At 53.2% G+C, this 26,829-nt stretch overlaps 2 protein-coding genes across 3 annotated transcripts in view; one reads left to right on the top strand and one right to left on the bottom strand.

Moving 5' to 3' along the window:
• USP39 (ubiquitin specific peptidase 39) overlaps positions 1-2,660 on the top strand; it is a 28,638-nt gene extending 25,978 nt beyond the window's left edge. For both annotated transcript variants that reach the window (XM_042859333.2, XM_005279254.4), the window contains one exon: positions 2,088-2,660. In XM_042859333.2, the coding sequence (XP_042715267.2) occupies positions 2,088-2,505 (418 nt within the window). In that variant the 3' untranslated portion in view covers positions 2,506-2,660. The remainder of the gene's footprint in view (positions 1-2,087) is intronic.
• A 2,829-nt stretch (positions 2,661-5,489) lies between these two features.
• On the bottom strand, positions 5,490-24,848 carry LOC101948513 (pulmonary surfactant-associated protein B). The gene is made up of 10 exons (XM_024110468.3): positions 24,572-24,848; positions 23,943-24,014; positions 23,732-23,857; positions 22,729-22,857; positions 10,894-10,983; positions 8,811-8,994; positions 8,009-8,169; positions 7,501-7,581; positions 7,166-7,273; positions 5,490-6,885 (listed from the first exon to the last, which is right to left on the bottom strand). The coding sequence occupies exons 1-10, from the start codon at positions 24,803-24,805 to the stop codon at positions 6,850-6,852; spliced, it is 1,221 nt and encodes a 406-aa protein (XP_023966236.2). The 5' UTR covers positions 24,806-24,848; the 3' UTR covers positions 5,490-6,849.
• Positions 24,849-26,829: the final 1,981 nt, after the last annotated feature.

Raw genomic sequence — 26,829 nt, 5'->3', positions numbered from 1 at the left:
AAATTTATGGTCTTTTATTATCGTGGGTTCAGCTACACCTCTACCCCGATATAACGCTGTCCTCGGGAGTCAAAAAATCTTACTGTGTTATAGGTGAAACCGCGTTATATCGAACTTGCTTTGATCCGCCGGAGTGTGCAGCCCCCGGCGCGCCTCCCCCCCCCCCCCCCGCCCCGAGCGCTGCTTTACCGCGTTGTTATATCTGAATTCATGTTATATCAGGTCGCGTTATGTTGGGGTAGAGGTGCATATTCATCTCTTGGACTAGATCCTGTGCTCCATTTAGGACTAAATCGGGGTGGGCAAACTTTTTGGCCTGAGGGCCACATTGGGGTTCCGAAACTCTATGGAGGGCTAGTGTAGTGTATTAAATTGCTCCCCATAGGAATGTGCTACTTATGGTGTACTACTTATGGCTGCCAGTCCTGGTGCTCTGAGCGGCATGGTAAGGGGGCAGGGAGGTTGGATAAGGGGCAGGGGGTCACAGGGGGCAGTGAGGGGACAGGGAGCGGGGAGGTTGGATGGGGGTGGGGTCCCGGGGGAGTGGTTAGGGGTGGGGGGGTCCCGGGAGGGGGCATCAGGGGACAAGGAGCAGGGGGGTTGGATGGGTCGGAGGTTTTGAGGGGGGCAGTCAGGGAGCGGGAAGTGGTAGGGGGTGGATAGAGGGGCGGGGGCCAGGCTGTGTGCGGAAGCACAGCCTTCCCTACCCGGGGTGTATTGTTTTAAATTGCTCCCCGTAGGAATGTGCTACTTACGAAGCACCAGGACTGGCAGCTGTAAGTAGTACACCGTAAGTAGCACATTCCTACGGGGAGCAATTTAATACACTACTCCCGGCAGCTCATGCAGCTGCCCGGCAGGAACTCGCAGCCCTGCTGCCCAGAGCGCTGGCGGCACGGCGAGCTGAGGCTGTGGGGGAGGGGCCAGGAGCTAGTCTCCCAGCCGGGAGCTCAAGGGCCAGGCAGGACGGTCCCATGAGCTGGGTGTGGCCCGCGGGCCGTAGTTCGCCCATCTCTAGACTAAATCAAGAATTACCTCTCCCCTTGTGGGTCTCAGGATTAGCTGCTCCAAAAAGCTGTCATTTATAGTGTTTGGAAATTTTCTCTCTGCATCCTGTCCTGAGGTGATGTGTACCCAGTCAATACAGGGATAGTTGAAATCCCCCATTATTGCATTTTCTGCCTTTGTAGCCTCTCTAATGTCCCTGAACATTTCCCAGTCATCACCACCATCCTAGCCAGGTGGTCGATAGTATGTCCCAGCTGTTAAATGCTCAGTGGTTAAGCATGGAATTTCTGTCCGTAGAGATTGTATGGCACAGTTTGATTCATTTCAGATGTTTACTTTATTTGCCTCTATGCAGTGCCATCCCCCCACTAGCGCAACCTACTCTGTCGTTCCTGTATATTTGTACCCTGCTTTTACCACTTCCCATTGATTATTCTCATTCCATCAGTTTTCCACTATGCCTATTATAGCGATATCCTCATTCAGGTCAGGCACTTGAGTTCACCCACCTTAGAATTTAGACTTCTAGCATTTGTATAGAATCACTTGTTCATTTTGTCAGCTGCTTGCCTTCATGCATTGTGCTTAAATGGGACTCTTTAATGTGTGACTGTTCCTCACTAGCTCCTGCCTATGCTCTACCAACTCCCTTCCTGTCCTCTCTACTAGGATATAGAGCTCTCCCTTCCCTAAGGGGATGAATGTATTGAAGGGAGAAATCCCTGGGCAAGTCATTTGATGTTCTCAGTTCCCCATCTGCAGAGGGGCACTGCCTGGCTTCGTGGCGGTGAGATGATATGTACCCTCTAGATTGTGAAGAGCTTGATTACTATAGTGGTGGGGGCCAGATAAGAATCACAGGGGGGTAAGTGGGGGAGTATCCCCATTTTACAGAAGGGGAAACTGAGGCACAGAAGTGCCTTGCCCAAGGTCGCCCAGCGTCCGTGTTGGTTAGAAGCAGAGCCTGGCTCTCCTGACTGCCAGCCCTGTGCCTTCTCCACTAGGCCACGCTGCCTTCCTGAGCGCTGCTGAGGGCAGGAAACGAACCCCAAAGTGATGGGTTTCCTTTCTCTTTTCAGATCTGGAAGAGGCGGGATGAGGATGAGACCAACCAGCAGGGGGCATGAGAGGAGAGCAGAGTGCTACAGATGTTTACTACCATCCTCTCCAGGGAACCGGGGGAGAGACTGGGACGCTGCCCCCCCCCCCCCCCCCCAGCTGGACGGCGCTTCTCATCCCCGGCCTAGCACAATGCACAATACGTGTCAGCAGGACTCAGCCCGATCAGCTTCTCCACCAGCCTCCGAGGGGACAGTGGGATGGATCACCCGGTGCCCTTCTGCTGCTCAGCTGGTCTCTGGCTGCACACAGGCCCCGGCAAACCTCGGCCTGTGCCCGTGGCAGAGGAAGCCGATCCCGCCTGTCGCAGACAGCTGTCTGTCTGGAAAACTCTCTTCAGGGAACCCAGGCTGTTCCCTTCATTTCATGTCCCACTGACGTCCCCATTCCAGCTGTACTGCCGCTGGCTGGTTGCTGGAGCAGACCATGCCCTGGGCACAGTGACTAGCGAGGCTTGGAGCAGGAACAGCCTCTCTTCTACTTGCCAGTCCTGCTTCCTTATGTTCATTAAAGGAGTTCAGGCCTGTTTTTTATTTCCCTTGCCTGGCCTCATTGCTTCTGAAATCCCATCTGTTCAGTGCGCCTGCTTCTGTCTCCACTCAGGCGGGGCCAGGAGGGGTGTGGGATCTCACACCCTGTCAGAGCGGTGAGAAGCCTGCCATTGGCTGTTGGAGTTTGGCAGGGCTGTCCCACCTAGCCCAGCTTCTGTTCGAGTGCCCTCCCCCTCATCTGGGACGGACCCTCCTCTTCTAAACCCTCCTTTCCCCACCCGGGAGAGCTCCCCCAGCTCCTATATTCCTAAGGAGCCAGCAGGGGCCAGACCCTCCAAGGTATTTGGGTACCAAACTCCTATTGAAATGGATGGGACTTAGGCACCCCAGTACTCTTGGAGGCTGGGCCTAGCTCCTCTAACTGCTCTCGGCCTCCTTCTGTTGTACCCTGGCCTCCCCTGGAGAATAAATTAAATAAATTTAAAAGTGCTGGTCAGGATGTGGGAGCGCCCTTCAGAAGGGGAGGAGCGTTTGCCCACCACATCTGAGGGGGTCAGAGTGGAATCATGCCACTGGGGTCTCTTTGAAGCGGTCCCACGAGCCTGTTGATGGAAAAGTTTGTCAGCCGCTGATGGTGGGAGATAGCAGACGGGAGCTGGTCGCTGTGGCTTTAGCAAGTCGGGGAAGTGACAGAACTGTTTGTGTCAGTGTGAAAACAAGTCCACGTAACCCTTTTGCTGCTGGATGCTGGTGACTTTGCACACTGCAGGCAGGCCATGGAGGAGCCCTGCGGAGGACGCTCCATTCAGTGCACGAATGGAGCGTATTCGCTCAGGAGGCTCCTTCTGACGCCTGCTGCTTTCCCCAGCCTCTGCTTCGGGTGTGTGGCTGCCGGTTCCCAGGGCCTGGGAAGTAGGACGGGCAGAGAGGATGATGGGAAGCGTTCCATCCAACCAGGGGCTTGGTGGCAGTAAGTGTTAGAACTGCCCTTCCTTTGTTTAAGCCAGCAATTCCCCCACCCTCCTGGGCCTGGTCCACACTAACCCCCCACTTCGGACTAAGGTACACAAATTCAGCTACGTTAATAATGTAGCTGAATTCGAAGTACCTTAGTTCGAACTTACCGCGGGTCCAGAGGGGGCAGGGAGGCTCCCCCGTCAATGCCGCGTACTCCTCTCACCGAGCTGGAGTACCGGCGTCGACGGCGAGCACTTCCGGGATCGATTTATCGCATCTAGACAAGACGCGATAAATCGATCCCAGAAGATAGATTGCTTACCGCCGGATGTGGCGGTAAGTGTAGACCTACCCTTAGTTACACCCTGTTGTGCTATAATCCTCCTCTTGTCCCTGCACTGGTGTAATCAGAGGCGTGGTTTGACACTGGTTTCAAATGGCACTGTGAGGCAGTGTAGCCTAGTGGATGGAGCATTGAGCTGGGACTCGAGACCTGGGTTCAAGCCCCAGTTCTGCTGCTGGCCTGCAGGGTGACCTTGGGGAAGTCACTGCCTGTCTGTGCCTCAGTTTCCCCATCCTTAAAATGCATTGATGGCACTGACCTCTCTAAAGTGCTCTAATGAAAAGCACTCGATAAGAGCCAGGATTTGACTCTAAGCTCCCGGCTGTCCACGTGGACTGGCACAAATGGAACTAAGCTGATGCAAGGCTGTGTCTAGAGAGGCTCTTCGGTCACTGTTTACGCTGCTAGAGTTAAACAGGTGCAAACCCCTGAGTGTTGCCGCATCACAGCGGCTTATTTCCCGTCACCCTGTGCGCTCCCAGTTGCCTGGAGCTAAATCCCAATGAGCCTCTGAAAGTGAAGTAAGAGCAGCACTGGTTTAAATTCACACGTTGAATGATGCTGGCACATCTTCCACCAGCAAGGAGCTCCTAGGACCTTAGGGTCAAACGGTCAGAAACTAGGTGATTTAGGAGCCTATATCCTACCTTTACAAGGGATTCAGGCTCCTGGGGCTGGATTTTTAACAGTGTGGGATGCAGATAGATACCTGGTGATTTTCAAAAGTGCCGTATCTGCCTCTTGAAATGCCCAGGTAACTGAACTCTGTCCTGCCCCAATACCATCCCTCCTCGCTCCTCGTACTGGTTCTCGGGGGGAGGGGGGGGGGGGTTATACTCTGCTGCTATGACCGTGTGCATCAGAGCTGCTGTAACAGCACCAGTGAAAACCAGCAGGACTGACTGGGAAATTCTACATGGGAGGGGGTATGTGAAAAATGGGACAATCTTCTTCATGAACCTGCTTCCTGCTTTTTTATTCTCAGTCACTGAGAACTGGGCCCATGAACCTACAGCCAGTGCAGGGAGCCTCTAACAGGTGTATTAAATACCCAGTGTTTGTGGGGGTCGAATTGAAATTGAGCTGTGAGCTTGGTGCTAACGAACAGCCACAAGAGCTGGAGAGCTACTAAAACGAGCCAGAAAGCTAGACACCTTTTGAGAATGTCGAGGCCAGATTGTAGGCATTGGTTGGGAGGGCGTCTTCCCCAGCCAGGAGATCAGAGGAACAGCCCCCCGGCAGCTTGGCTGTGCCATGAGCAGAGGGCAGCATTGAGGCCTGTTGTCACTCCCCTGAGAAGCCGTCGTGTGAGGAAAGAGGGTGCCAGAGAGAAACCTTTGGAACCCTTTGCGGGAGGGCAGGCTGGGGGCGTGCAGTCCCACAGAGCGACTGGAAGCAGCAGCCAACGCCAGAGAGGGATGGAGGCGCCTGGAGTGGGCCCGGCTGCCAACACTGCCACGGGAAGGATGTTAAAAACCCCAGTCAATCTGGGGTAGTAAAGAGTGAAGATGGAACTGGAAAGGGGCTGGAGGGGATGTGAAGGGCTGTAATCTCACCCTGGCCAGTCACCGTGTGTATCCAAAGCTTTATTTGTCAGGTACATTTCTCCATACAGCAAGCCGGAGCCTTCACCCGCTACACCAAGCGAGGGGGAGCAGGGGGGCTGACCCTCGGGGGGGAGCGGGTGTTTCCTGAAGCAGCTGAACATTGTAGACGGGGGGCATTTCAGATGTGCCGTCGGTGTGCAGAGGCTGCTGTGGTTTTATCGCTGCGGCGAAGCTCGCAGCTGGGGAGAAGCACATCTTCTGATGTGGGAGCCAAGCCAGCGTGTGGTTCTCGCTGTGACTCAGCGGCAGTGAGACCCTTCTCTTGTACAGCAGGCAGCACTGTCAGCCCCACAGCTCCCCAATGCCCCACGGCCAGCAGGGCAGCAGTCTGGGGCAGGGAATAGTGTGTGTTGTGTCTTAATTCCCCCTGCCCCCACCTCAGCCCATGGACTCAATGCTCAAAATCTTGGAGCCAAATTTTTGCAGAGGCTACATCCCTCGAAGGCTGCTCCCTTTGCAAGGGGAGGGGAGGAGGGGGCTGCATCGCAGGCGGGCCCCTTGCTGGTCCAGGGGTGCAGGAGCAAAGCAGTTAGAATTTGCTTCCTGCAAGTGTGTGAAATACTGTCATGCTCCCAGCACAGGATGGGATCTGCCCAGCCCCTCGGGGGGGGGGGGGGGGTGTCCTCCCTGCAGCAGCCACGCCCCTCGCAGGGGGGCCTGTGCAGGGCACAGTTGGGTTGGCATTAGTGGGCAGTGGGAGTGTAAGCTCCCCCTTTCTGAGGAGCACTCAGGAGGGACAGGAGCTTAGCCAGTTCTCCTCTCCCACCTCCTGTCTACGGTGCAGTCCACCTTGCAAACAGGGTCCCAGCATGGAGCTGGATCGCAGCTGGGTTTCAGGCCACAGCTGCCTGCGAGATGCAACACGTGCCAAACGCTGCCTTGGACCCGGTGGGGTTGGCCTGGCCTGGCAATTCTAGCTATAGCACACCCAGGGGCTTTGGATGTGCGACGACAGCTCCGGCTCGGTGCAAGAATCTCGGCACGGCCGCTCGCACTGGCCCCAGCTGACTAGTTCTGAAGGCAGGCATCTCCTCGGCGAGGAGGGGCCACGTGGGATCTCTCTAAGCTGCCGTGGTCCTGCCCAAGGACTATCCCCGCAGTGCTGGAGCTGCAAGCATTACCGCTGGTGCCACACGCCCTGGGGCAGAGCACAGGCACGGGCCAGCAGCACTGAGTGGGTAGCCAAGGCTGGGGGGGCAGAGGGGAGGAAATTGCTCTCAAGGGGGTGAGATTGAAAGCGGAGGCTGCCCGGGTGGAGGAGAGGGAGGGGCTGGGCTGGCAGCAGGCAGGGGAGAGTTGGCTCAGCAGCCTGGCATGTCTCTGGCTATGCCCAGCCGTGGGCCTGGCAGTGCTGCACGGCCTGGAAGGGAATGGGGAGAGGAGATGTTAGAGCCAGACGGGATCCCCTCCAGCTCCTGCCCCCCTGTGGCCCCAGCCTGGCTCCAGGCAGGAGGAACCTGGGCCCCAGTGATGCTGGGAAAGGGGCCCCCATGGACCTGGAGCAGGTCTTGTGTCCCCCCCCTACCTGGAGTGGGGGAGCTGGGGTGGAAAGGGGCCTCCCAGGGGAGTGAGGGGAGGCAAAGCTGAGTGTGCATTGTTTGGTCCCTTGCCCGTGTGCCTCCCCCCAGCATGGTACTCACCTGGCACTGCTCGGCAGTCTCCAGGCTGGAGCACCAGTAGGCTGGTCCCAGCGTACAGCCCTCGGCTCCGGGAGCAGGGCCCGTCCCAGCCTCACACGCGCCCAGTTCCTGTGTGCGGGTGGCAGAGAAAGCACAAGGCCCGTCAGCCTCAGGGGCAGGTCGGGGGCACAGGGCAGCCGGGGGGCAGCTCCCCTCTGAGTGGCAACGGAGGGAGCCCAGCTGGGAGCCACAGTAGCTGAGAGAGTCTCCCAGGATTTTCCTTTCAGGTCCTGGTGCCACCTGGCTGGGGCAAGTGGCCTGGATCCCTGGCTGGGGGTGGGGGGGACTCCTCTTACCTGGCACATGCTCTGGGGGTCCCAGGCCTTCGGCAGCAAGGTCAGCAGCTGGGGCCAGTGCCACTCCATGAAGCTCTTGCACTGGGGAGGGAGGAGGCGGGTTAGTGTCTCCCCTTGGTCGTCTGTCCATGAAGCCCCAACCCCCTCCCCACTGATGCCCTCCTGCCCCCTGGGCACTCCTTGCAGATCTCAGGGGCACGGCTGACTTCACCTGTGAGGGTCCCTCTCTTGCAGAGAGACCCCATGGGGCATGGCCCCAAGGGCAGGGAGCTCAGACACGAACACAGCATGGACCCCATCTTCACAGAGAGCCCCTCGTGTAGACCCTCCAGCCCCATTCTGCCGCCAGGAACCCCACCCAACATGTCACATCCCCTGGCACCGACAGCCACATCCATGGGAATGGGACGCTGGGGAGGAGCTGGGAACTAGGAGCCATTTGGGGAGGGCACCTGATGCCCCTTGGCCTCATCACTCCTGTGTCACTGCCAGCGGCCTGGGCACCCACCTCCTGCCAGCCCAGGTGGGCACCGCTGCAGGCCCCAAGCAGAGCCGCCTCCACGTCTGCCACAGTGCTGTTCGCCTGCACGGTCGACTTCGCCAGGCCCATGAGAGCAACGCAGGCCTGGCACTCGGCGCTCTGGGCAAGGAGCGGCACCAGGGGTGGCTCTGCAGGGGCAACAGGGAGTAACATGAGAGGCACAAAGACTGGAGGCAGCATAGCAGCAGCTGGGGGCGGGCGTGAAATACACATGAGCCCCAGGGAACGTCTCCAGCCAGTGCCGTGGTCCTACCCCCAGGGGCCATCAAAGCCCAGGACCAAGGCAGCCTGGCCAGGACAGCATTACAACGCAGCTTATTTATAGCCTTGCCCCATCCCCACATGCCTTGGTGCCCCAGGTTCCACCTCCCGGCATCGCTCCACACTACGAGCCCTAGAATGCCTCAGTTCTGGCTGCAGCCATGACAGCCTAGTACTGGGCCGGGGAATTGCCGTTGAAGGGCAAACACCCTGCTCTCTAGCGAGTCTATGCTGCAATGTAAGCCCCTGGCTTGAACCTGGGCTCAAGCCTAACCCCCCTTGCGTCTACACTGCAGTTGTGCTAACCCAGGGCCAGATCCCAGGTCCCTGCAGGGCTGGCAGGTCCAAGCTCGAGTTAAGCTGGTGGGTCTGCACACTGCAGTGTGGACACCAGAGCCTCAGGTTCAAGCACGGGTCAGAAAATCCTTAACCTAGGGTTAAAATGCAATGTAGACGCTCCAGCCCCCAAGCCCAGGAGCAGCAGAGTGGGGCCAGGGCCAGGACTCACCCGGGCCGCAGTTCTCCCCCGTGGCGCACATGAGGAGCATCCCGCAGATCAGCCGCGGGCCCAGCTTGTCTAGGATCAGGTCCAGCACGGTGGTGGTGTATTTCTCCATCAGGCACTGGCACATGCCACCGATGGTGCCCGGCAGGAGACGGCAGAGCTGTGACATGGACTTGGCGATGGCCCCCTTGGGGAAGGGCAGACAGCCTGAGTCAGTGCCCCCCCGGGCTCTCTCACCCCTGGCCCCCCTAGCGGGTGGGCAGGTCCCCCCTTCCGCCCAGCCAGCTCCCGTTGCAGGAGTGGCTGCAGCAAGGCCCTACGTAGACCCCTTATTTTTTGCTGGACATTTTGGAAAATTCCAGGTTTTTCCCCAGGTTTTTCTGCCATTTTTTTCATGTTGTGGATGGAAAAACTCCCCGATTTAAAAAAAAAAAAAAAAAAGTTAAAATGATTTTGAGATCAGATTTCAAGGGCTAGATCAAATGTTTCTGTTTTTAAAAGCCGAAGAACTTTGACCAAAACCCAAAGATTTTTATCCATTTTTTTTTACTGAAAATGGTTGTTTTTCATTAAAAAAAAATCTGGAAAATTCCATTTCTTTTTGGATGGAAGAGGCATTATTTGACTACCCATGTCACGCTTGGGGTGGGTCAGCCCCACTGCCCTGCTCTGTGCCCACTGGGCGCAGATGCCAGCTGCAGCTGCCACTGCAGGAGGCAATTTAGGTTGCACAGGAGTTTCTCTGCAGTGGTGCCAGAGGCCCCGAGCACAGATGCCTGGCACCATGTAAACAGCTGAGCTGAACCGTAAGCAGGGCACTAGGGCTGATAGCTCAGAGTTACCCTGGGCATTGCAGTTCTGGGTGGAGCGGAACCTCTGCCGCAGAGGAATTGCCACAGGGCCTTGGCAGTTCCAGGCTCACAGTCTGGGGGCCTAAAGTCTCCTTCGAGCTGACTGAGAATTCTCCACTGAAATTAGTTTCCAACCAAAAATGCAGTTTCTGCAAACAATTGAAATTTTCCACCCGAAAAACTCCAACCAAGGGTTTGGTTTTGAGTCAGCTCTCGGGGGGGTGAGACTTAAAGCAGAGGCTGCCCTGGGGTGGAGGAGAGGGATCGGCTGGGCTAGGAGCAGAAGCCAGCCTGGGGGAACAGGCAGGGGAGAGTTGGCTTAGCAGCCTGGTGTGTCTCCAGCTATGCCTGTGCATCTGCCTGTGGTACCTCAGGAGTGTTGTTGTTCTCCCCTACTTGGACTATATCTCCCATGATGCACCATGGTGTGCCCTCTAACCAAGCCATGTGGTGCATCATGGGAGATGTAGTTTGGCTAGTGAGTCCGGCCCCTAGGGGAGAGCGTGGGCAGGGGACATGAGGCACTGTGGCACCCTGGGAAGGTGCAGTTTGGTGTCAATGTTGAACCGACTCCAATGAAACATGTTTGGAGCTTTTTGTCCCATAAAAACACTGATTTTTTGTCCCAACTTGGGAGCAAAACAAAGGCTGAACTGTGAGCATTTCCCGCAGGTCCTGATTCCCGCTCCCTCCTCTCCAGTTCAAGGGCACCTGGGGTTATTGTCCCCGGGGCATTGCCCATTGCCAGCCCCTGCTGCTCCTCCTCGGCTCAGCCAGCCAAGCCAGGCTCCGAATTCCAGTCGCTCTCGGTTCTGCCAGCCCCCTCCTGCCCTGGGGCCCAGGTGTGCAGCCCCACCCCTGAAGGTGACCGATGGCACCTCATGCCCAGCACGGGGAGGGTCCAGCTCTCCCGGAGCTGCGTCAGAGTGGCGGGGGGACCCATGGGAGCCATGGAACGAGCCGGGCTGCTCCCCGAGTCATTTGTTCAGAGCTAAAACACACTTTTGTTTCCTCAAGCATTTCCCACGTGGCAGAGCGAGCGTTCCCCACGCCCTGCCCCGGGAGCTGCGGGCTGCCAGCACCTGTACCAACCAGCGCCGGCCGGGCTGAGACCTGCCTATCTCATTTCATAGCCTCCCATTTGCTGCCAGCCTGGGCGGGGCTGGAGCTGGTGGCCAGCTCTGGGGTCTCTCCCGCGATGCCCCGGGGAGGGGGGAGGATGGTGGGTGCAGCACCTTGGGGATGGTGGACTCTATCCGGCCGACGAAGGAGCGGCACATCCAGCACAGCGGGAGCGGGAACGGCAGGTCCTTGCTGTGGCCTCCCTTGGGAAAAGAGAACGGGGTCAGCTCCAGCAGCTGGGGGCTGGCCTGGCAGTGCCAGGCAGCCAGCCAGAGAGTGGGGCTGGCGTCTGGCCCCTGGCACCTGAGCCCCACCTGAACCCTTGAGCTTCACTCCCACAGCCAAGCCAGGGAGCCCTTCAAGCCAGCCGGTCTCCAGCCACATGTGGCCTTGGGGGACGGGACCTTGGCTGCCTTACACATAACACAATGCTCACTGTTCTGGATCTAGGCAGCCCCCGTTTGATCCCCACTACCACTGCGGACCTGCCTGGGGTGTGGCAGCCCAAGGGGTGGCCCCTGTGGGGATGTGGGCTGGGTGGATCTTGTAGCAAGCTCCATGGATGGGACTGGCCTGCCTCCCAAGGCACCACTGGCCATCACATACAGCCCCCAGCTAAAACCTCTCCAGCGCATTATCCACGATCTACAACCTATCCTGGAAAAGGATCCCTCACTCTCACAGACCTTGGGAGGCAGGCCAGTCCTCGCTTACAGACAACCCCCCAACCTGAAGCAAATACTCACCAGCAACTACACACCACACCACAGAAACACCAACCCAGGAACCTATCCCTGTAGCAAACCTCGTTGCCTACTCTGTTCGCATATCTACTCTGGCGACACCATCAGAGGACCCAACCACATCAGCCACACCATCAAGGGCTCATTCACCTGCACATCTACTAATGTTATATATGCCATCATTTGCCAGCAATGCCCCTCTACCATGTACATTGGACAAACCAGACAGTTCCTCCGCGAAAGAATAAATGGACACAAATCGGACATCAGGAATGGTAACATACATAAACCAGTAAGTGAACACTTCAATCTCCCTGGTCATTCTATTACCGATTTAAAAGTCACTATCACTGAACAAAAAAACTTCAGAAACAGACTTCAAAGAGAAACAGCAGAACTAAAATTCATTTGCAAATTTAACACCATTAATCTGGGCTTGAATAGGGACTGGGAGTGGCTGGCTCATTACAGAAGCAGCTTTTCCTCTCCTGGAATTGACACCTCCTCATCTATTATTGGGAGTGGACTACATCCACCCTGATCGAATTGTCCCTGTCAACACTGGTTCTCCACTTGCCAAGTAACTCCCTGGTCTCCATGTGTCAGTATATAATGCCTGCATCTGTACCTTTCACTCTATGCATCTGAAGAAGTGAGGTTTTTACCCACGAAAGCTTATGCCCAAATAAATCTGTTAGTCTTTAAGGTGCCACCAGACTCCTTGTTGTTCAAACGAAAATGAATCCACTGACTTTGCTTTCGAAAAATCCAGTGGAGCTAGCTTAAAGGAGGCTTCATGAATTGAAATTGGAAGTGAACAGTTTGTGTCTCAGGTTCAAAAGGAAGGCTGGATTCCTGGCGTTACACAGCAGAGCAGCCTTGTAAATAGTCCCATAGACACTTTTGGATATGTCAGGTGATTTCTTAGTAAGCTCTGATGCATCTGATGCCTTGTGGATGCAGAAATTGGTAGCTGGAAAGCAGGAGAACTGTAGTTCGGACATGAGGATAGAAAATGGTTGTCTCTCTTTGAGGCATGTTGTCCATGCAAATGCCCTAGCTCACAAGGGAGGAACAAAGTTGCCCATAGTGGCTGGCAATAAGCACATAGCTGGTGAGCCCATAGATTATGGTGTACCAGAAAGCTCAAATTTCAACCCTCTACAAAGGGAAAAGAAGGAAGGCAAGTTGCCCCTTGAAAGGCAAACGCCCTAACAGACTTGCCTCACTCATCTCTAAAATACCGAAGCCCCAAGGATGTGGTTAAACTAAAAGTCTATGTTAAGAAAACCCTGAGGTAAAGGGAACTCTACCAAGGTTCAAAAGGGATATTGAACAAGCTGACCTAAAGAATGATGTAGCTAAACAAAAGGTTTGGCATGACAAACATGATTGTGATTAAAAGAAGAACAGGAGGACTTGTGGCACCTTAGAGACTAACAAATTTATTAGAGCATAAGCTTTCGTGGACTACAGCCCACTTCTTCGGATGCATATAGAATGGAACATATATTGAGGAGATATATATACACACATACAGAGAGCATAAACAGGTGGGAGTTGTCTTACCACCTCTGAGAGGCCAATTAATTAAGAGAAAACAAACTTTTGAAGTGATAATCAAGCTAGCTCAGTACAGACAGTTAGATAACAAGTGTGAGAATACTTACAAGGGGAGATAGATTCAATGTTTGTAATGGCTCAGCCATTCCCAGTCCTTATTTAAACCGGAGTTGATTGTGTCTAGTTTGCATATCAATTCTAGCTCAGCAGTTTCTCGTTGGAGTCTGTTTTTGAAGTTTTTCTGTTGTAATATAGCCACCCGCAGGTCTGCCACTGAATGACCAGACAGGTTAAAGTGTTCTCCCACTGGTTTTTGAGTATTTTGATTCCTGATGTCAGATTTGTGTCCATTAATTCTTTTGCGTAGAGACTGTCCGGTTTGGCCAATGTACATGGCAGAGGGGCATTGCTGGCACATGATGGCATATATCACATTGGTAGATGTGCAGGTGAACGAGCCCCTGATGGGGCTGCACATCTACCAATGTGATATATGCCATCATGTGCCAGCAATGCCCCTCTGCCATGTACATTGGCCAAACCGGACAGTCTCTACGCAAAAGAATTAATGGACACAAATCTGACATCAGGAATCAAAATACTCAAAAACCAGTGGGAGAACACTTTAACCTGTCTGGTCATTCAGTGACAGACCTGCGGGTGGCTATATTACAACAGAAAAACTTCAAAAACAGACTCCAATGAGAAACTGCTGAGCTAGAATTGATATGCAAACTAGACACAATCAACTCCGGTTTAAATAAGGACTGGGAATGGCTGAGCCATTACAAACATTGAATCTATCTCCCCTTGTAAGTATTCTCACACTTGTTATCTAACTGTCTGTACTGAGCTAGCTTGATTATCACTTCAAAAGTTTGTTTTCTCTTAATTAATTGGCCTCTCAGAGGTGGTAAGACAACTCCCACCTGTTTATGCTCTCTGTATGTGTGTATATATATCTCCTCAATATATGTTCCATTCTATATGCATCCGAAGAAGTGGGCTGTAGTCCACAAAAGCTTATGCTCTAATAAATTTGTTAGTCTCTAAGGTGCCACAAGTCCTCCTGTTCTTCTTTTTGCGGATACAGACTAACACGGCTGCTACTCTGAAACTTTTCATGATTGTGATTGTGCACTTGTGACAGATTTGATGTTAATATTAATGCTAATGTGAATTCTTGTAACTAGTTCTCATGGCTGATGCCAAAAACTGTAAAAATGTCTAAAGTGTATGACTTATGGGGAAAATCCTCAAACATGTTAAGAGCGGTACATGAAAACATACTGTGTAGTAAAAACCCTTATGATTATGCTGTTTGGGTCAATAAGAACACACTTTGTATTAGAAAGCCTAATAATGTTGAGGTTTCACAGCTAATGCCTATACACAATCTTAAAACTTTCCACAGCAGAAAAACCATTACAAGCTGTGACGTTATTGACATAAACTGGGACCATATAGATCATTGTTGCAACCAAAGTCCTGTAGTGGCACCCAAATCTTGTATAAAGGGGGTCAAATGGGGTGTCTAGGACAAGGTTATGGTTTACTGGTTATGATTATGCTGTCTATATGTGTGTATCAGTTTTGTAGTCGAAGTTATGAATATTGGCTCTATACTGTCTGTATGGCAAACTTATGCTATGCTTCTGGGTGACATCCCAGACAAGCTGAGATTAGCTCTGCCTAGCCTGCTTGATGGCCCATTAAGGACCATCAGCTATACAATGGACCCATTGAGAGAAGGCAGATACGCCTTGTACCTCAGCAAAGTATGCAGGGACTGGCCCATGTGACTCCAGACTCCATGTTGCTGTAATTTAAGAACAAAGAGGTGTTCTTACACCTGGAAAAGACTATATAAGGCTGGTGCCTGATCTCCATCTTGTCTTCAATCCTGCTTCTTACCTCTGGAGGAACTTTGCTACAAGCTGAAGCTGTGAACAAAGGACTGAGGACCCATCCCAGCTGGGGATGTATTCCAGAGACTTGATTTGAACCTGCAGTTTATTCCATCGCTGCTGCAAGCCTGAACCAAGAACTTTGCCATTACTGTATGTAATTGATTCCATTTAACCAATTCTAACTCTCATCTCTATCTTTTTCCTTTTATGAATAAACCTTTAGATTTTAGATTCTAAAGGATTGGCAATAGCGTGATTTGTGGGTAAGGTCTGACTTGTACATTGACCTGGATCTGGGGCTTGGTCCTTTGGGATCAGGAGAACCTTTTTCTTTTACGGGGTATTGGTTTTTATAACTATTTGTCCTCATAACGTGTGGCACTGGTGGTAATACTGGGAAACTGGAGTGTCTAAGGAGATTGCTTGTGAGACTTGCGGTTAGCCAGTGGGGGAGACCGAAGTCTTAGTCTGGCTGGTTTGGTTTGCCTTAGAGGTGGAAAAACCCCAGCCTTGGGTTGTAACTGCCCTATTTGAGCAATTTGTCCTGAGTTGGCACTCTCAGTTGGGTTCCGCCAGAACCGCATTGTCACAGTGGCGTAGTCGTGCTTGGATCCACAGAACCAGGTCAATTAAGCTTTGGGTCAGAACCCCACGCTATCCAAATTTGAATTTTGGGATTGAGAGTTTTGTTGGTTAAAGAGCTGCTGCAATGGCTGAGCAAAGAGCATATGAGGGACTTGGGAAAAAAGCCCTGGAAAATTTGTGTTCAGAAAAGAGGATAAGCTTTAGAAAGAAAGCTACAAAGGAAGAATTGAGAAATCTGCTAATAGCCAGTGATCAGGGGGCAAGAGCACAGCCCTTACCTGAGGCTGCAGAAGATGCAGAAAAAATTAGGATGCAAAGGGTGACAAGTAAACTGCAATTTGAGCATGAACAGAAGCTAGCAGATCTTCGATTGCTGGAGAAGCAAAAAATAGCAGAGTTAGAAAGAGAGAGAGAGAAAGAGGCTGCTGAGAGAGAAGAGAGAGCTCGTAAGGGACGTCTAGAGCTGCTCGCTGCTGAGCAGGAGACTCACAGGATGGAACAGGAGACGGCCAGACTTCAGCTCCAAGTAATGGAAGAGCGGAGAAAGTCATCCCCACCTGGTACTCCACTTCCCCCCCACCATGAGAAAAACTGGGAAAGGATGTGTCCCATTTACAATGATACTGAGGATATAGAGGAGTTTTTGTCTACCTTTGAACGCCTCTGCAATCTGTACCAGATCCCTGAGGGTCAGCGAATGCCTGTCCTGCTAACCAGACTGACTGGAAAAGCCAGGGAGGTGTTTAATGACTTGGGGGAACAAGAAGCATTAAATTATGAGCGGTTTAAGGATTCTGTGTTAAGGCGATTCAAGGTTACTCCTGAATCTTACAGAGTTAAGTTTAGAGAGTTTAAAATGCCTAAGGATTGTACTTTTGTAGAATGTGCTCATAAGTTGATGGGTTTTGTTAAAAAGTGGGTTATGGGAGCCAAGGTTCATGGGAGTTTTGAAAAACTGCTGGATTTAATAACTTTGGAACAGTTCTTAGACATTGTGCCTGACAATGTGAGAGCAGCTGTGTGTGACAGGGACCCTGAGTCAGTCCTACGGGCGGCAGAGATTGCGGATGCCCATACCCAAAACAGGGCTCGAGAAGGGTGTAAAACCCCGGGGAAAACTGATCACCATTCTCCCCAGTTCAAGAGGAGGGAAGGATTTAAAAATAAACCTGACTCTTCTAAAGGAGTTCAAGGGGGCCCGGAGGGTAGGAACTCACATCCCCAGCAGGTTACATGCTATCGCTGTGGTATGCTGGGCCACATGAGACCAGACTGCCCGACACTGAAGGGCAGCCCAAAACCAGCAACCCCAAATGCCACGGCCAATGCTAACCCTGTTGTTGTAAACTCACAGGCAAGCCACACAGAGCCCAGCATTGGTGCCCTGTGTGCAAATGCTGTTTCTGTTGTCTCTGAAGGATTTGACCTTAAAACTCACATTAAAGCTAAATATGGGGGAAATAATGCAGAGTTTATTAGCAGTGCAGAAGTGAATGGAGTGAGGTGTATGGCATGGAGGGACACCGCAGCAGATATTACTCTGGTTAAAGCAAGTCTTGTCAGGAAGGAAGATTATTTGCCAGGTGAAGATGTAACTGTTGTAGCCTTATCTAAGTATTTTGTCAGGGTGCCTTTGGCTAAAATCCACCTGAAATGGAAGGGATTGGAGGGCACCATGGTTGTGGGAGTAAAAGACATAATCCCTAAGGATATTATGATTGGAAATGATATTAAAGCTATGGTCAGTCAAGTTAATACAAACCAGGCACAAGAGAGGATTGATCCTAAGGTTGTGCCTATGGAGGGTTTCTCCAAAAGTTTGTCTTTGGAAAGTAGCTGTTCGGCTGTGAATGAAGTTTCTGAATGTCTATCTAATGTCTCAGAAGTAAATCTGGAATTAGATCAAGCGAAGGGAGAGGAGAACCAGGAGATTTTGGATGAGCCTAGGCAGTCTTGTGAGCTGATGGCTTTATCTAGTCAGCAGTTTGGGAAGGCAAGGAGAGTGGAAGATGAGTGTCCCTATACCTTATCTGTTTCCTGTACGAAGAATAGTGACAGTGAAGGAAATGTGCCTGTGTCTGTCAGGGGTATTGACTTGCCTATGGAGGAAGCTACCCCAGTCTCCAAGCAGTTGTCTGTGAACAGCCCGGGGTGCTGGGACAAGGGAAATGAAATCCCAAACAGTATGTCTAGTAAAGGAAAATGCGTCTCCAACTCTTTTTTGTCTGTGGAGCAGACAGAAGGTGCCTTTCGGCCGGTGATGGTTGAGAGTAATTTAGTTGTCTCAGAGTTGGTTCTGGATTCAACTAAAGCCCAGGAAGGGAATGGTCCTAAGTTTGCATCTGCTGGGGAGAATGGCACCGTAACTAGGTTGCATCCAGTTAGTGTCTTAGCAAAATCCCAGAGACCAGACAATTCTGGTGCTTGTATTTTGCCTGTTGCTCATGTGTGGTTGGAGAAGGGTGTAACAACTCTGTCTGATCAGGGTGATACCCTAGCCAGGGCACAAGGAGAGCAGAAAGGTAATTTGGTTGTGTTACCTACCGACAGTTTAACAACTTGTAGCAAAAAGGAAAAAATTCCTAAGCTTGTGTGTGGCAAAGAGAAGGGAAATATTTCTAACCTTTTATCTAGGAAGTCTATGGGTTCGCCTGAAAGGGGATTGTGTAGAGATCTGCCTGATGGGCCAAAGGTGATCCTGAAGGTAAGTAAGACCCAGACAGAGTCTGTTGTTGCTCAGGAAAGTGTGCCTTTAGAGCAAGCCCTAGGTGAAGAGGGTAAGGGCAGAATTTCTGTGAGGGGTGAATTGCTGCTTAGAAAAGCTCCTGGAGAAAGGAATCCTCATGGTACTCGGTGCAAGCAGTTCCCTGCAATTGAAGGGTGTGAGAGTGATTTAATCAAGGAAGTTTCAGTTCCTAGCAGCCAAAAATTGTCTGTTGTGAAGGGATCCACTAACTTTCCTTGTAAAAGATCCAGTGTGGGTAGCTTTGAGAAGGTCTCAGAGGAAGTAAAAGTTGTTAAGGAATTGAGGCATCCCTATAACCAAGTGGCTGTGTGGGGCCAACTTGTTGGGGAGGCAATGGTGTTGGAACAGGAATGTCTCCTTTCTGATTCTTTAAATGAGCAGTTTGTGCTTCAGGGTTTGAGGACAGATTTGGTTACTGATGTGTCAGAGCAGAGCAGTTTTATGGCTAAATGCTTGAGGATGCGGGGGAGAGGAAGCAAACTCTCACCCGCAGACTCTTTGGATTTGTGTGGTATCTCTTTAAGACAGAGTCCAGCCTTGGAGATGATAGCAGTTACGAATATGAAAACTGGTGGACTGGCTCTGGTCTGGGGTAGTGCAAATTACTTGCCTGGCTGGGAAAGGAAGGACTTGCTAATAGCTGTTAGCAAAGAGGGCCCACCCCATCAGCCAGTGAATTCTGTTAAGCAAGAGAAATCAGGGTTTGATCCTGCAGGACAAGGAGGAAAGAGAAAACTGAATTTTGCAAAGGGAAGCCGCAGGTTAACCCTAAAATGCCCAAACTCCAATGGTATTGAGCCAAAGGGGTGGCATGACAAACATGACTGTAGATGGACACTTGCAATGAACTTGTTGTTATTGCTAGATTTTGTAATTAATGTGTTGCTATTGCCACAAACTGTAAAAATATACAATGTGCCTAATCTTTTGGAGAATTCCTTGAACATGTTAAAAGGAATACATGAAAACACACGTTATGTTAAAAGGCCTTGTTACACTGGGGTTTCACAGGCAATGCATATAAACAATATGGGAACTTTTCACAGGGGAAAGGACAGTCCAGACCTAATGTGCTGTATGAAAAGGAAGACTGAGGCACACTACCATATTGCTTTCATGGCTAAATGCCAAGATTCCTGGACTATGAAGAACATTAATATCTGCATTTATTCGATGTTAATTGGGTTCCAAACATTGGCCCGAGCTTGTATGGATAAAGTAGCAGTTTTCTTTAGCTCTTGGCAAGATCACATGACACATACAGGAACCATGCTGCCAGAGCAGATCCAATTCACTATTGTTCTAACTAAGTGTTACCTTGAGTTTGTAAAGAGGTTCAATCATGTGGTTGAACATGATTTTGATAAACCATTTCTGTTATGCACGGGTATGGCTTCTAACCCAATACTAGCTGTAGTGGGACAGAACCCAGGATGGGGAGCTCTTGGGATGCAGTCAGTGATGTTTGTGTCATCCCTTCCTGCATCAATTTTGCGTTGGGGGTGTGACGTTATTGACATAAACTGGGACCATATAGATCATTGTTGCAACCAAAGTCCTGTAGTGGCACCCAAATCTTGTATAAAGGGGGTCAAATGGGGTGTCTAGGACAAGGTTATGGTTTACTGGTTATGATTATGCTGTCTATATGTGTGTATCAGTTTTGTAGTCGAAGTTATGAATATTGGCTCTATACTGTCTGTATGGCAAACTTATGCTATGCTTCTGGGTGACATCCCAGACAAGCTGAGATTAGCTCTGCCTAGCCTGCTTGATGGCCCATTAAGGACCATCAGCTATACAATGGACCCATTGAGAGAAGGCAGATACGCCTTGTACCTCAGCAAAGTATGCAGGGACTGGCCCATGTGACTCCAGACTCCATGTTGCTGTAATTTAAGAACAAAGAGGTGTTCTTACACCTGGAAAAGACTATATAAGGCTGGTGCCTGATCTCCATCTTGTCTTCAATCCTGCTTCTTACCTCTGGAGGAACTTTGCTACAAGCTGAAGCTGTGAACAAAGGACTGAGGACCCATCCCAGCTGGGGATGTATTCCAGAGACTTGATTTGAACCTGCAGTTTATTCCATCGCTGCTGCAAGCCTGAACCAAGAACTTTGCCATTACTGTATGTAATTGATTCCATTTAACCAATTCTAACTCTCATCTCTATCTTTTTCCTTTTATGAATAAACCTTTAGATTTTAGATTCTAAAGGATTGGCAATAGCGTGATTTGTGGGTAAGGTCTGACTTGTACATTGACCTGGATCTGGGGCTTGGTCCTTTGGGATCAGGAGAACCTTTTTCTTTTACGGGGTATTGGTTTTTATAACTATTTGTCCTCATAACGTGTGGCACTGGTGGTAATACTGGGAAACTGGAGTGTCTAAGGAGATTGCTTGTGAGACTTGCGGTTAGCCAGTGGGGGAGACCGAAGTCTTAGTCTGGCTGGTTTGGTTTGCCTTAGAGGTGGAAAAACCCCAGCCTTGGGTTGTAACTGCCCTATTTGAGCAATTTGTCCTGAGTTGGCACTCTCAGTTGGGTTCCGCCAGAACCGCATTGTCACACAAGCTTGGACTGCTGTGCAAAAAGGGAAACTGAGGTACAACATCTCACCACCTTCATGGCTAAATGTCAAAATAAGTGCTCTCTGAAAAACATTGATGTCTATGTTAAATTAACACATAGGCTCAATCCTGAAATCACTAGAGTGTTTGACAGAGTATGGACTAAGTTGTCAACTTGAGCCAAAGGATGCATCACTAATTTGGCCTTACAAAGGATTCAATATAAACACAGCTCATATCAATATTGGGAGGTCCTTAAGGTGTATCCAGGAGCTTCAAATACTCCCGTCTACACCAATCTCACGCTGGGGGTGTAACGCATGGCCAGAAAGGGTTAAGCATCCTGCAGGATAAATGACCCAAATTCAACCTTTAGAGACATGTTTGAAAAGTATGCGAATGGTAATTAGGGCCATTCCATGTTAGATAGGCCAGAACTTTGAAATGCAACCCTGTATTGTTAGCGAATTAGAGGTGATACTAATTGTATGTGTGTACTCATATCTTGTTAAATGTTAGCCATGTAAACAGACAGTTCCTGTCTGTCATTATAGCTATTGATTCAGAGATCAAAAGGGAATATTAAGATTTAGATGAATCTTGGGTGAAATAATGTCATTGTCTAGATGTCTCTTTAAAGTTTGTGATAAACTGCCTAATGGATAAATTGCCTTATGTTAATCAGTGTAGCTAATTACCGGTGATGCTTAGGAAATAGGTCTACTTCCAAGTCTCCAAGATTGTCTATTGTTCACCTAAGGACTCCGAGCTGTCAAGAGAAGGCCAGGAACTGTATAAAACCCCCTTGGGTCCAGATCCTTTTGATCTCAGATCTGCTGGATGCTTCATGCCGGGTAAGCTTAAGTCATAAGACTGAGCTCTCCAGTCCCGCCTGGATCACCCTGAATAAGGACATTGGACTGTAACCTCTGGACTAATTCAGAGAACTCCAAAGCTCCCCATCTCTGCTATGAATCTGATCTCAGAACCGTTCTCATCTCTGTCTGTATATTGATCTTTTAACCAATCATCTCTTTTCTTTTGAAATAAAGTTTAGTTTAGTTAATAAGAATGGGCTGTAGCGTGTATTTGGGTAAGATCTGGAATACTCATTAACCTGGGAGGTGATGTGTCCGATCCTTTGGGATTGGTAGAACTTTCTTATATGATGAATAAGATTTTCAGTAATCCCATCGTATTTGACTTGGGTGTCTGGGCGGAGGCCTGAGGCTGGGTTGTTTTACAGAACTGTGTTGCTGGCTGCTGGGTAACCGGTGAGGTATAACAGAAGCTGTTTTGGGCTGGCTGGTAAATCTAAGTATTGGAATATCCCCCAGCTTTGGGGATCGTCTGCCCCATTCTTTGCACTTCACCCTAATTGAATAACTTCAGTGTGGCTCCCCGGGCCCCCCGTCACATGCTCCAGGGCAGGCATTGAACCTGAGCCTCTGATTGAGCTAAAGGACCCAGCTCTATGAGCTGAAGGCTATGTAGCTTCCCTGCTGCCCCTCAGAGTGATGGGCTCAGGCTCTCAGCAGACTCAGGCAGCCAGACTGCTCCAGGGGGGTTTCCTTGTCAGTCATCAGGGGTTGTCAGTGAAGCTGGGATCCAGGATCCCAATTCCATGGTGCAGGGACAGGCTTGGTATCAGGCTGTGTGGTGTCATGGGGCACCCAGGGCACGGGGGGACGTATGGGCACCTAGGCCTGGTGCTGGCCCTCTGTATGGGGGAGCTGCCCCCAGAATTCAGCACATCAGCCCTGCTGAAGTAGGTAGAGGGACCCCACATGGCGTCAGGATTGGGCCCAGAGGGGGTGGAGGTGCCTGTACCTGGGTCTGACCATCGGGAAGGTCCAGGCGGAGACCCTGCAGCAGCTGGAGAACACACTTGTGCTGGATCTGGTCCTGCGACGGGTCCGTGGGGCACAGGCCCAGCCTGCCACAGATGGAGGCGGGTTTCTGAGGGGCAGAGCAGTGGTCAGTGACACGGGGGGAGCGGAGGGGGGATGTGGTTTTGTGCCCTGGGATCCGCGAGTGACACAATTGGGAGCAATGCCCAGGGGCCCCAGGACGGGAGCAGAGCCCCCTGAGTTCTGACACTGCCCTGACCCCTGGGGCTGGGAATTCCTCTGGAGGGGCGGATCCCAGTGGTGCAGGGGACTGGGAACCCCTTGGCAGTCGGGTGTCACTGCCTGCGCCCCCTGCTGGAACTGCCCAGTTCAGCTGTGGGCCCATTCTGCTCCGATCTGCCCCAGTTCTGCTCTCCTGTCTGCCAGGCCGGACTAGCAGGAGGAGAGACCCCTGCACAACAGAGTGACCCCAGCCAGCCCATCGTGAGGCGGGGTGACCAGCCAGCACTGCCCAGCCCTTGTGCCCACGGGCACCGGCAGAGCAAGACTGGGGCTCAGTGGGTTGGGTCACCATCCCCTTGGCACAGCGTCTGCCAGCGAGCCCAGGGCAGGCTCGGGTGCCTGGTGGGTCCAGCAAGGGACAGGGCAGCAGGACTGGCCTTGGCTGGGGAGCAGGGTCTAGTGGGGTAGAGCAGGCAGGGCTGGGACTCCTGGGTTCTAGTCCCTGTCTCTGTCCCTGACTCACTGGGACCCCGGGTAAGTCCCCTCCTCTGTGCCTCAGTTTTCCCACCAGCCCATGTCCCAGCAGTGTGGCTGGTGCTCCTTTGGGCTGCTAGCCCTTGGGGGTGGCTTTATTTCTTGGCATGGTGCCATCGTGCGAGGGCAGCAGGGCCCCCTGTTATCTGATTGGCTGGACGCTGAAAGTCAGGCAGTGATAGGGATCCCCCACCCCCTGGGGAAGGAGCCAGGCGGGTCCCACTTACGATCTGCCCCTCCAGGCAGGCGATGAAGAGGGTGAAGTACGTGTCCACCACCTTCTGGCAGTGTGGCACCAGGGTGTGCAGGGGCAGCAGGGTGCACTCGTGGGTCAGGTACTTCTGGATGCTATCCTGTGGGGAGAAGGGGTGTGAGTGGGGCAGAGCCAGCGCCCGCCCCCCAGGTCTAGCAGAAAGGAGCCCTGGCTCCCCACAGTACCTTGAAGGCTGAATCCTTGGCCATGCGGGTCAGGATGGTGACGATTTGCCCACAGTCCGCGCACATGTCCTCCTGGGGGGGAGAGACCACGTCAGGGGCTGAGTGGGGGGGGGCTGGGGTCAGGGCCCCTCTGTGGGGCCCCAGCTGCTCCTCCTTCTCCCCGCACACCCATCAGCAGGGCATGGCCCTGGGCCAGCGCGCCTAGGGCACCCCCCAGCGCCCCGCCTCATGGCTGAGCCACCAGCCCCCCCAGATCCTGCCTCACGGCTCCCACCCACTCCCCAGCCATGGCTCCTGTGGGGGCCCCAGGGCCGCTCAGCTGCAGCCCCCGCCAGGCCAAGGGCCAGCTGTGGCCACCCCCCTTCCTGGGACCCTGGTTCTGGCCCCACCCAACCCTCTCCCTGCCGGCCTCCCAAGGGCTCCCTGGACAGGGCTGGGGCCAAGCCCCCCGGGGCTCGGGGACATGCTGGCTGCCCCTAGCCAGGCTCCCCGCTGGCCCCGAACCCAGGACCTGCGGCTCTGACAGCACATGCTTCTGCCTGGCCGCAGCCCCCGGCTGGCAGGGAATGGCCCCCCCACATCTCACCCAGCCCCACCGCAGCAGGCTGCGGGGCACGGACGGTACCTGCCTTAGCAGCCTGGTCCCAGCCGGCCTGGGCACAGATCTGCACCGCACCGCACCGCACGGCCGTCGCCAGGCTCCGGCACCAGAACGTCGGGCCCTCAGCACAGCCCTGCTGGGCCAGCGGGCTCCCGGCCAGGGCTAGGGACGAAAGAGGCCAAGGCCCGGTTAGTGACACGCAGCTGGGGCCTGGCCGGCACCAGGGACAGACAGCCTCCATGCTGGGGCAGCCGTCCTTCATCCAACACTCCCTCCGTCCCTCCCTCTCTGCATTCCTCTGTCTGTCCCTCCCTCCGTCCAGTCATCCCTCACTCCCTCTGTCCTTCCATCCATCCCCCCCCACCTGTTCCTCCCACCATCCCCCGGTCCTTCCCTCTCTCCATCCATCCCACCCCAGCGGTGACGATCGTGTTATCAGACCCAGGACAGAACAGAGTTGGGATCTGGGGGATCCGTCCTTCTGCTGGCCGGGGGCTCGATCTGGCCCTTTGGGCTCCAGGACAGGGCACTAGAAACGCTCAGACCCCTCCTGCCCCATTGCTCACACACCGGCGCGAAGAGGCGAGACCCTGTGGGAGTGAGGGACCTGCCCCACTGAGTTGCCCTGGGGGCGGTTCCCCTGCTCCTGTGAAGCCCAGACACGGACTCCCCCTATGGGGCGTGGGGCTGCCCATGCAGGATGCGCAGCCAGCCCTTTGTTCCCCCTCCCTGTATTTGGGGTTTTTGGAGGGGGAGCTGGGTGGGAACCGCAACCCATCCCCTGCCCCCCAATTTCTAGCCCCCTCTCCCCCAGGACACTGGTCGCCAGGCCCACCACTGGAACTGACCGATTGCCCTACCTGCCCAATAGCAGCCAATGCTGGATACATTGGGGGAGGGGAAGCCCCCAAATGCACCTGGGTGCTGGGCACAGCGCTAAGAATCCCTTCCTGACCCCTGTGCCCTGAAGCATGAGTTTGGATCCCCCAAACTGCCTGAGTTCCTGACGAAAGGCCCCTGCGGAGACCCAGCCCGAGCGGCCATGGCAGAAAACCAGCACGCGAGGCAGCGATCTGCCCCGGCTGGGAGCGCTCTCTGGCTCCACATCTTCCACCAGCCTCAGCTGAATTCCCCACCCACGTGACAGCGTCAAAGGCAGGACGTGTTTCCAAAGGGGATGCTCCATTTTGGGACGGCAAAAAGCCTGTGGCTGAGCTGGCCGGTCCATGCCTGCAAAGCCGACACCAGCCACAGAATGGCAACTGGGCTTTGGGATGTCACTGAAAGGCGCCGTCAAAACCAGGGGACCAGGTCTGGCAGCCAGAGGTTTTTCTTCTCACAGCCAGAGTCGCCCTTCTAGAGGTCGTTGCATCTCAAAGTGCTTACCCAAGGTGGGCCAGCAGCATTAGCCCCTTTTACAGATGGGGAAACTGAGGCACAGCACAGGAAAGGGAAGTTATCCAGAGTGAGCAGCAGAGCTGGGATAGAACCCAGGAGTCCTGTCTCCCAGCCCCTGTCCCCCCTGCTCTAACCACTAGACCCCCCTCCACTCTCAGGGCTGAGGAGAGAACCCAGGAGTCCTAGTCCTGTCCCCTGGACTCTTACACTCTGAGCTCTCCCATGTCTGGGCTACAGCTGCCCCTCCGGGCTCTGGGTTAGTCCCACAGCGACCCGGTGGCACCCTGGCGCTGCACATGGGGCGGAGATGCAGGGGTCTGCCCCGGGTCCAAGGAGCAGCTCTGGCCCATTGTGGGGAGCGAAGGACTTCGTGGAAGGGTCCCTCCTGCCTCCACCCCATGCGCCCATCGCTGGGGAGGAGATCCAGGCCTGGAGGGCAGAGCTGAGAGAACCAACCCTGTCCCATCTCCCCCAGCCTGGGGCAGGAAGGTCCATGAGGTCCCGTCTCATCGCTCCCCCAGGGGCCCGGCTGGGTCCCCCACAGCCCACTCCCCATGGCTCAGACATCTCTGCCCCCAGGCCTTGCCGTGTGAGGGGTCCCCCCGCTTCGCAGACGCCCCCATCAGGGGCTCTCCTCATGTGCCCATCGCTCCCCTCCCAGCCCGGGGCCATGCACCATACTGGCTGGATTCGTGGGGCCGATTCCCTGCCCCAGGCAGCATAGGGGTGGAGGGCGGCAGCCCAGTCCCGGTGGCTGTTCCTACCTGAGCCTCCGCAGAGCAGGGCAAGCAGAAGGAGCCGGGACCCAGCCATGCTGAGTTCAAGGATTCGAGCACCCGCATCCCGTGCCCCTTTTATAGCCATGCTGGGCGAGGGGGGCCCGGCCCG

The sequence above is a fragment of the Chrysemys picta genome, chromosome 2, assembly GCF_011386835.1.
Source record: "Chrysemys picta bellii isolate R12L10 chromosome 2, ASM1138683v2, whole genome shotgun sequence".
Taxonomy (NCBI): Eukaryota; Metazoa; Chordata; order Testudines; family Emydidae; genus Chrysemys; species Chrysemys picta.
The sequence above is the reverse complement of the archived record's forward strand: the minus strand, read 5'-3'. Positions and strand labels throughout refer to the sequence as shown.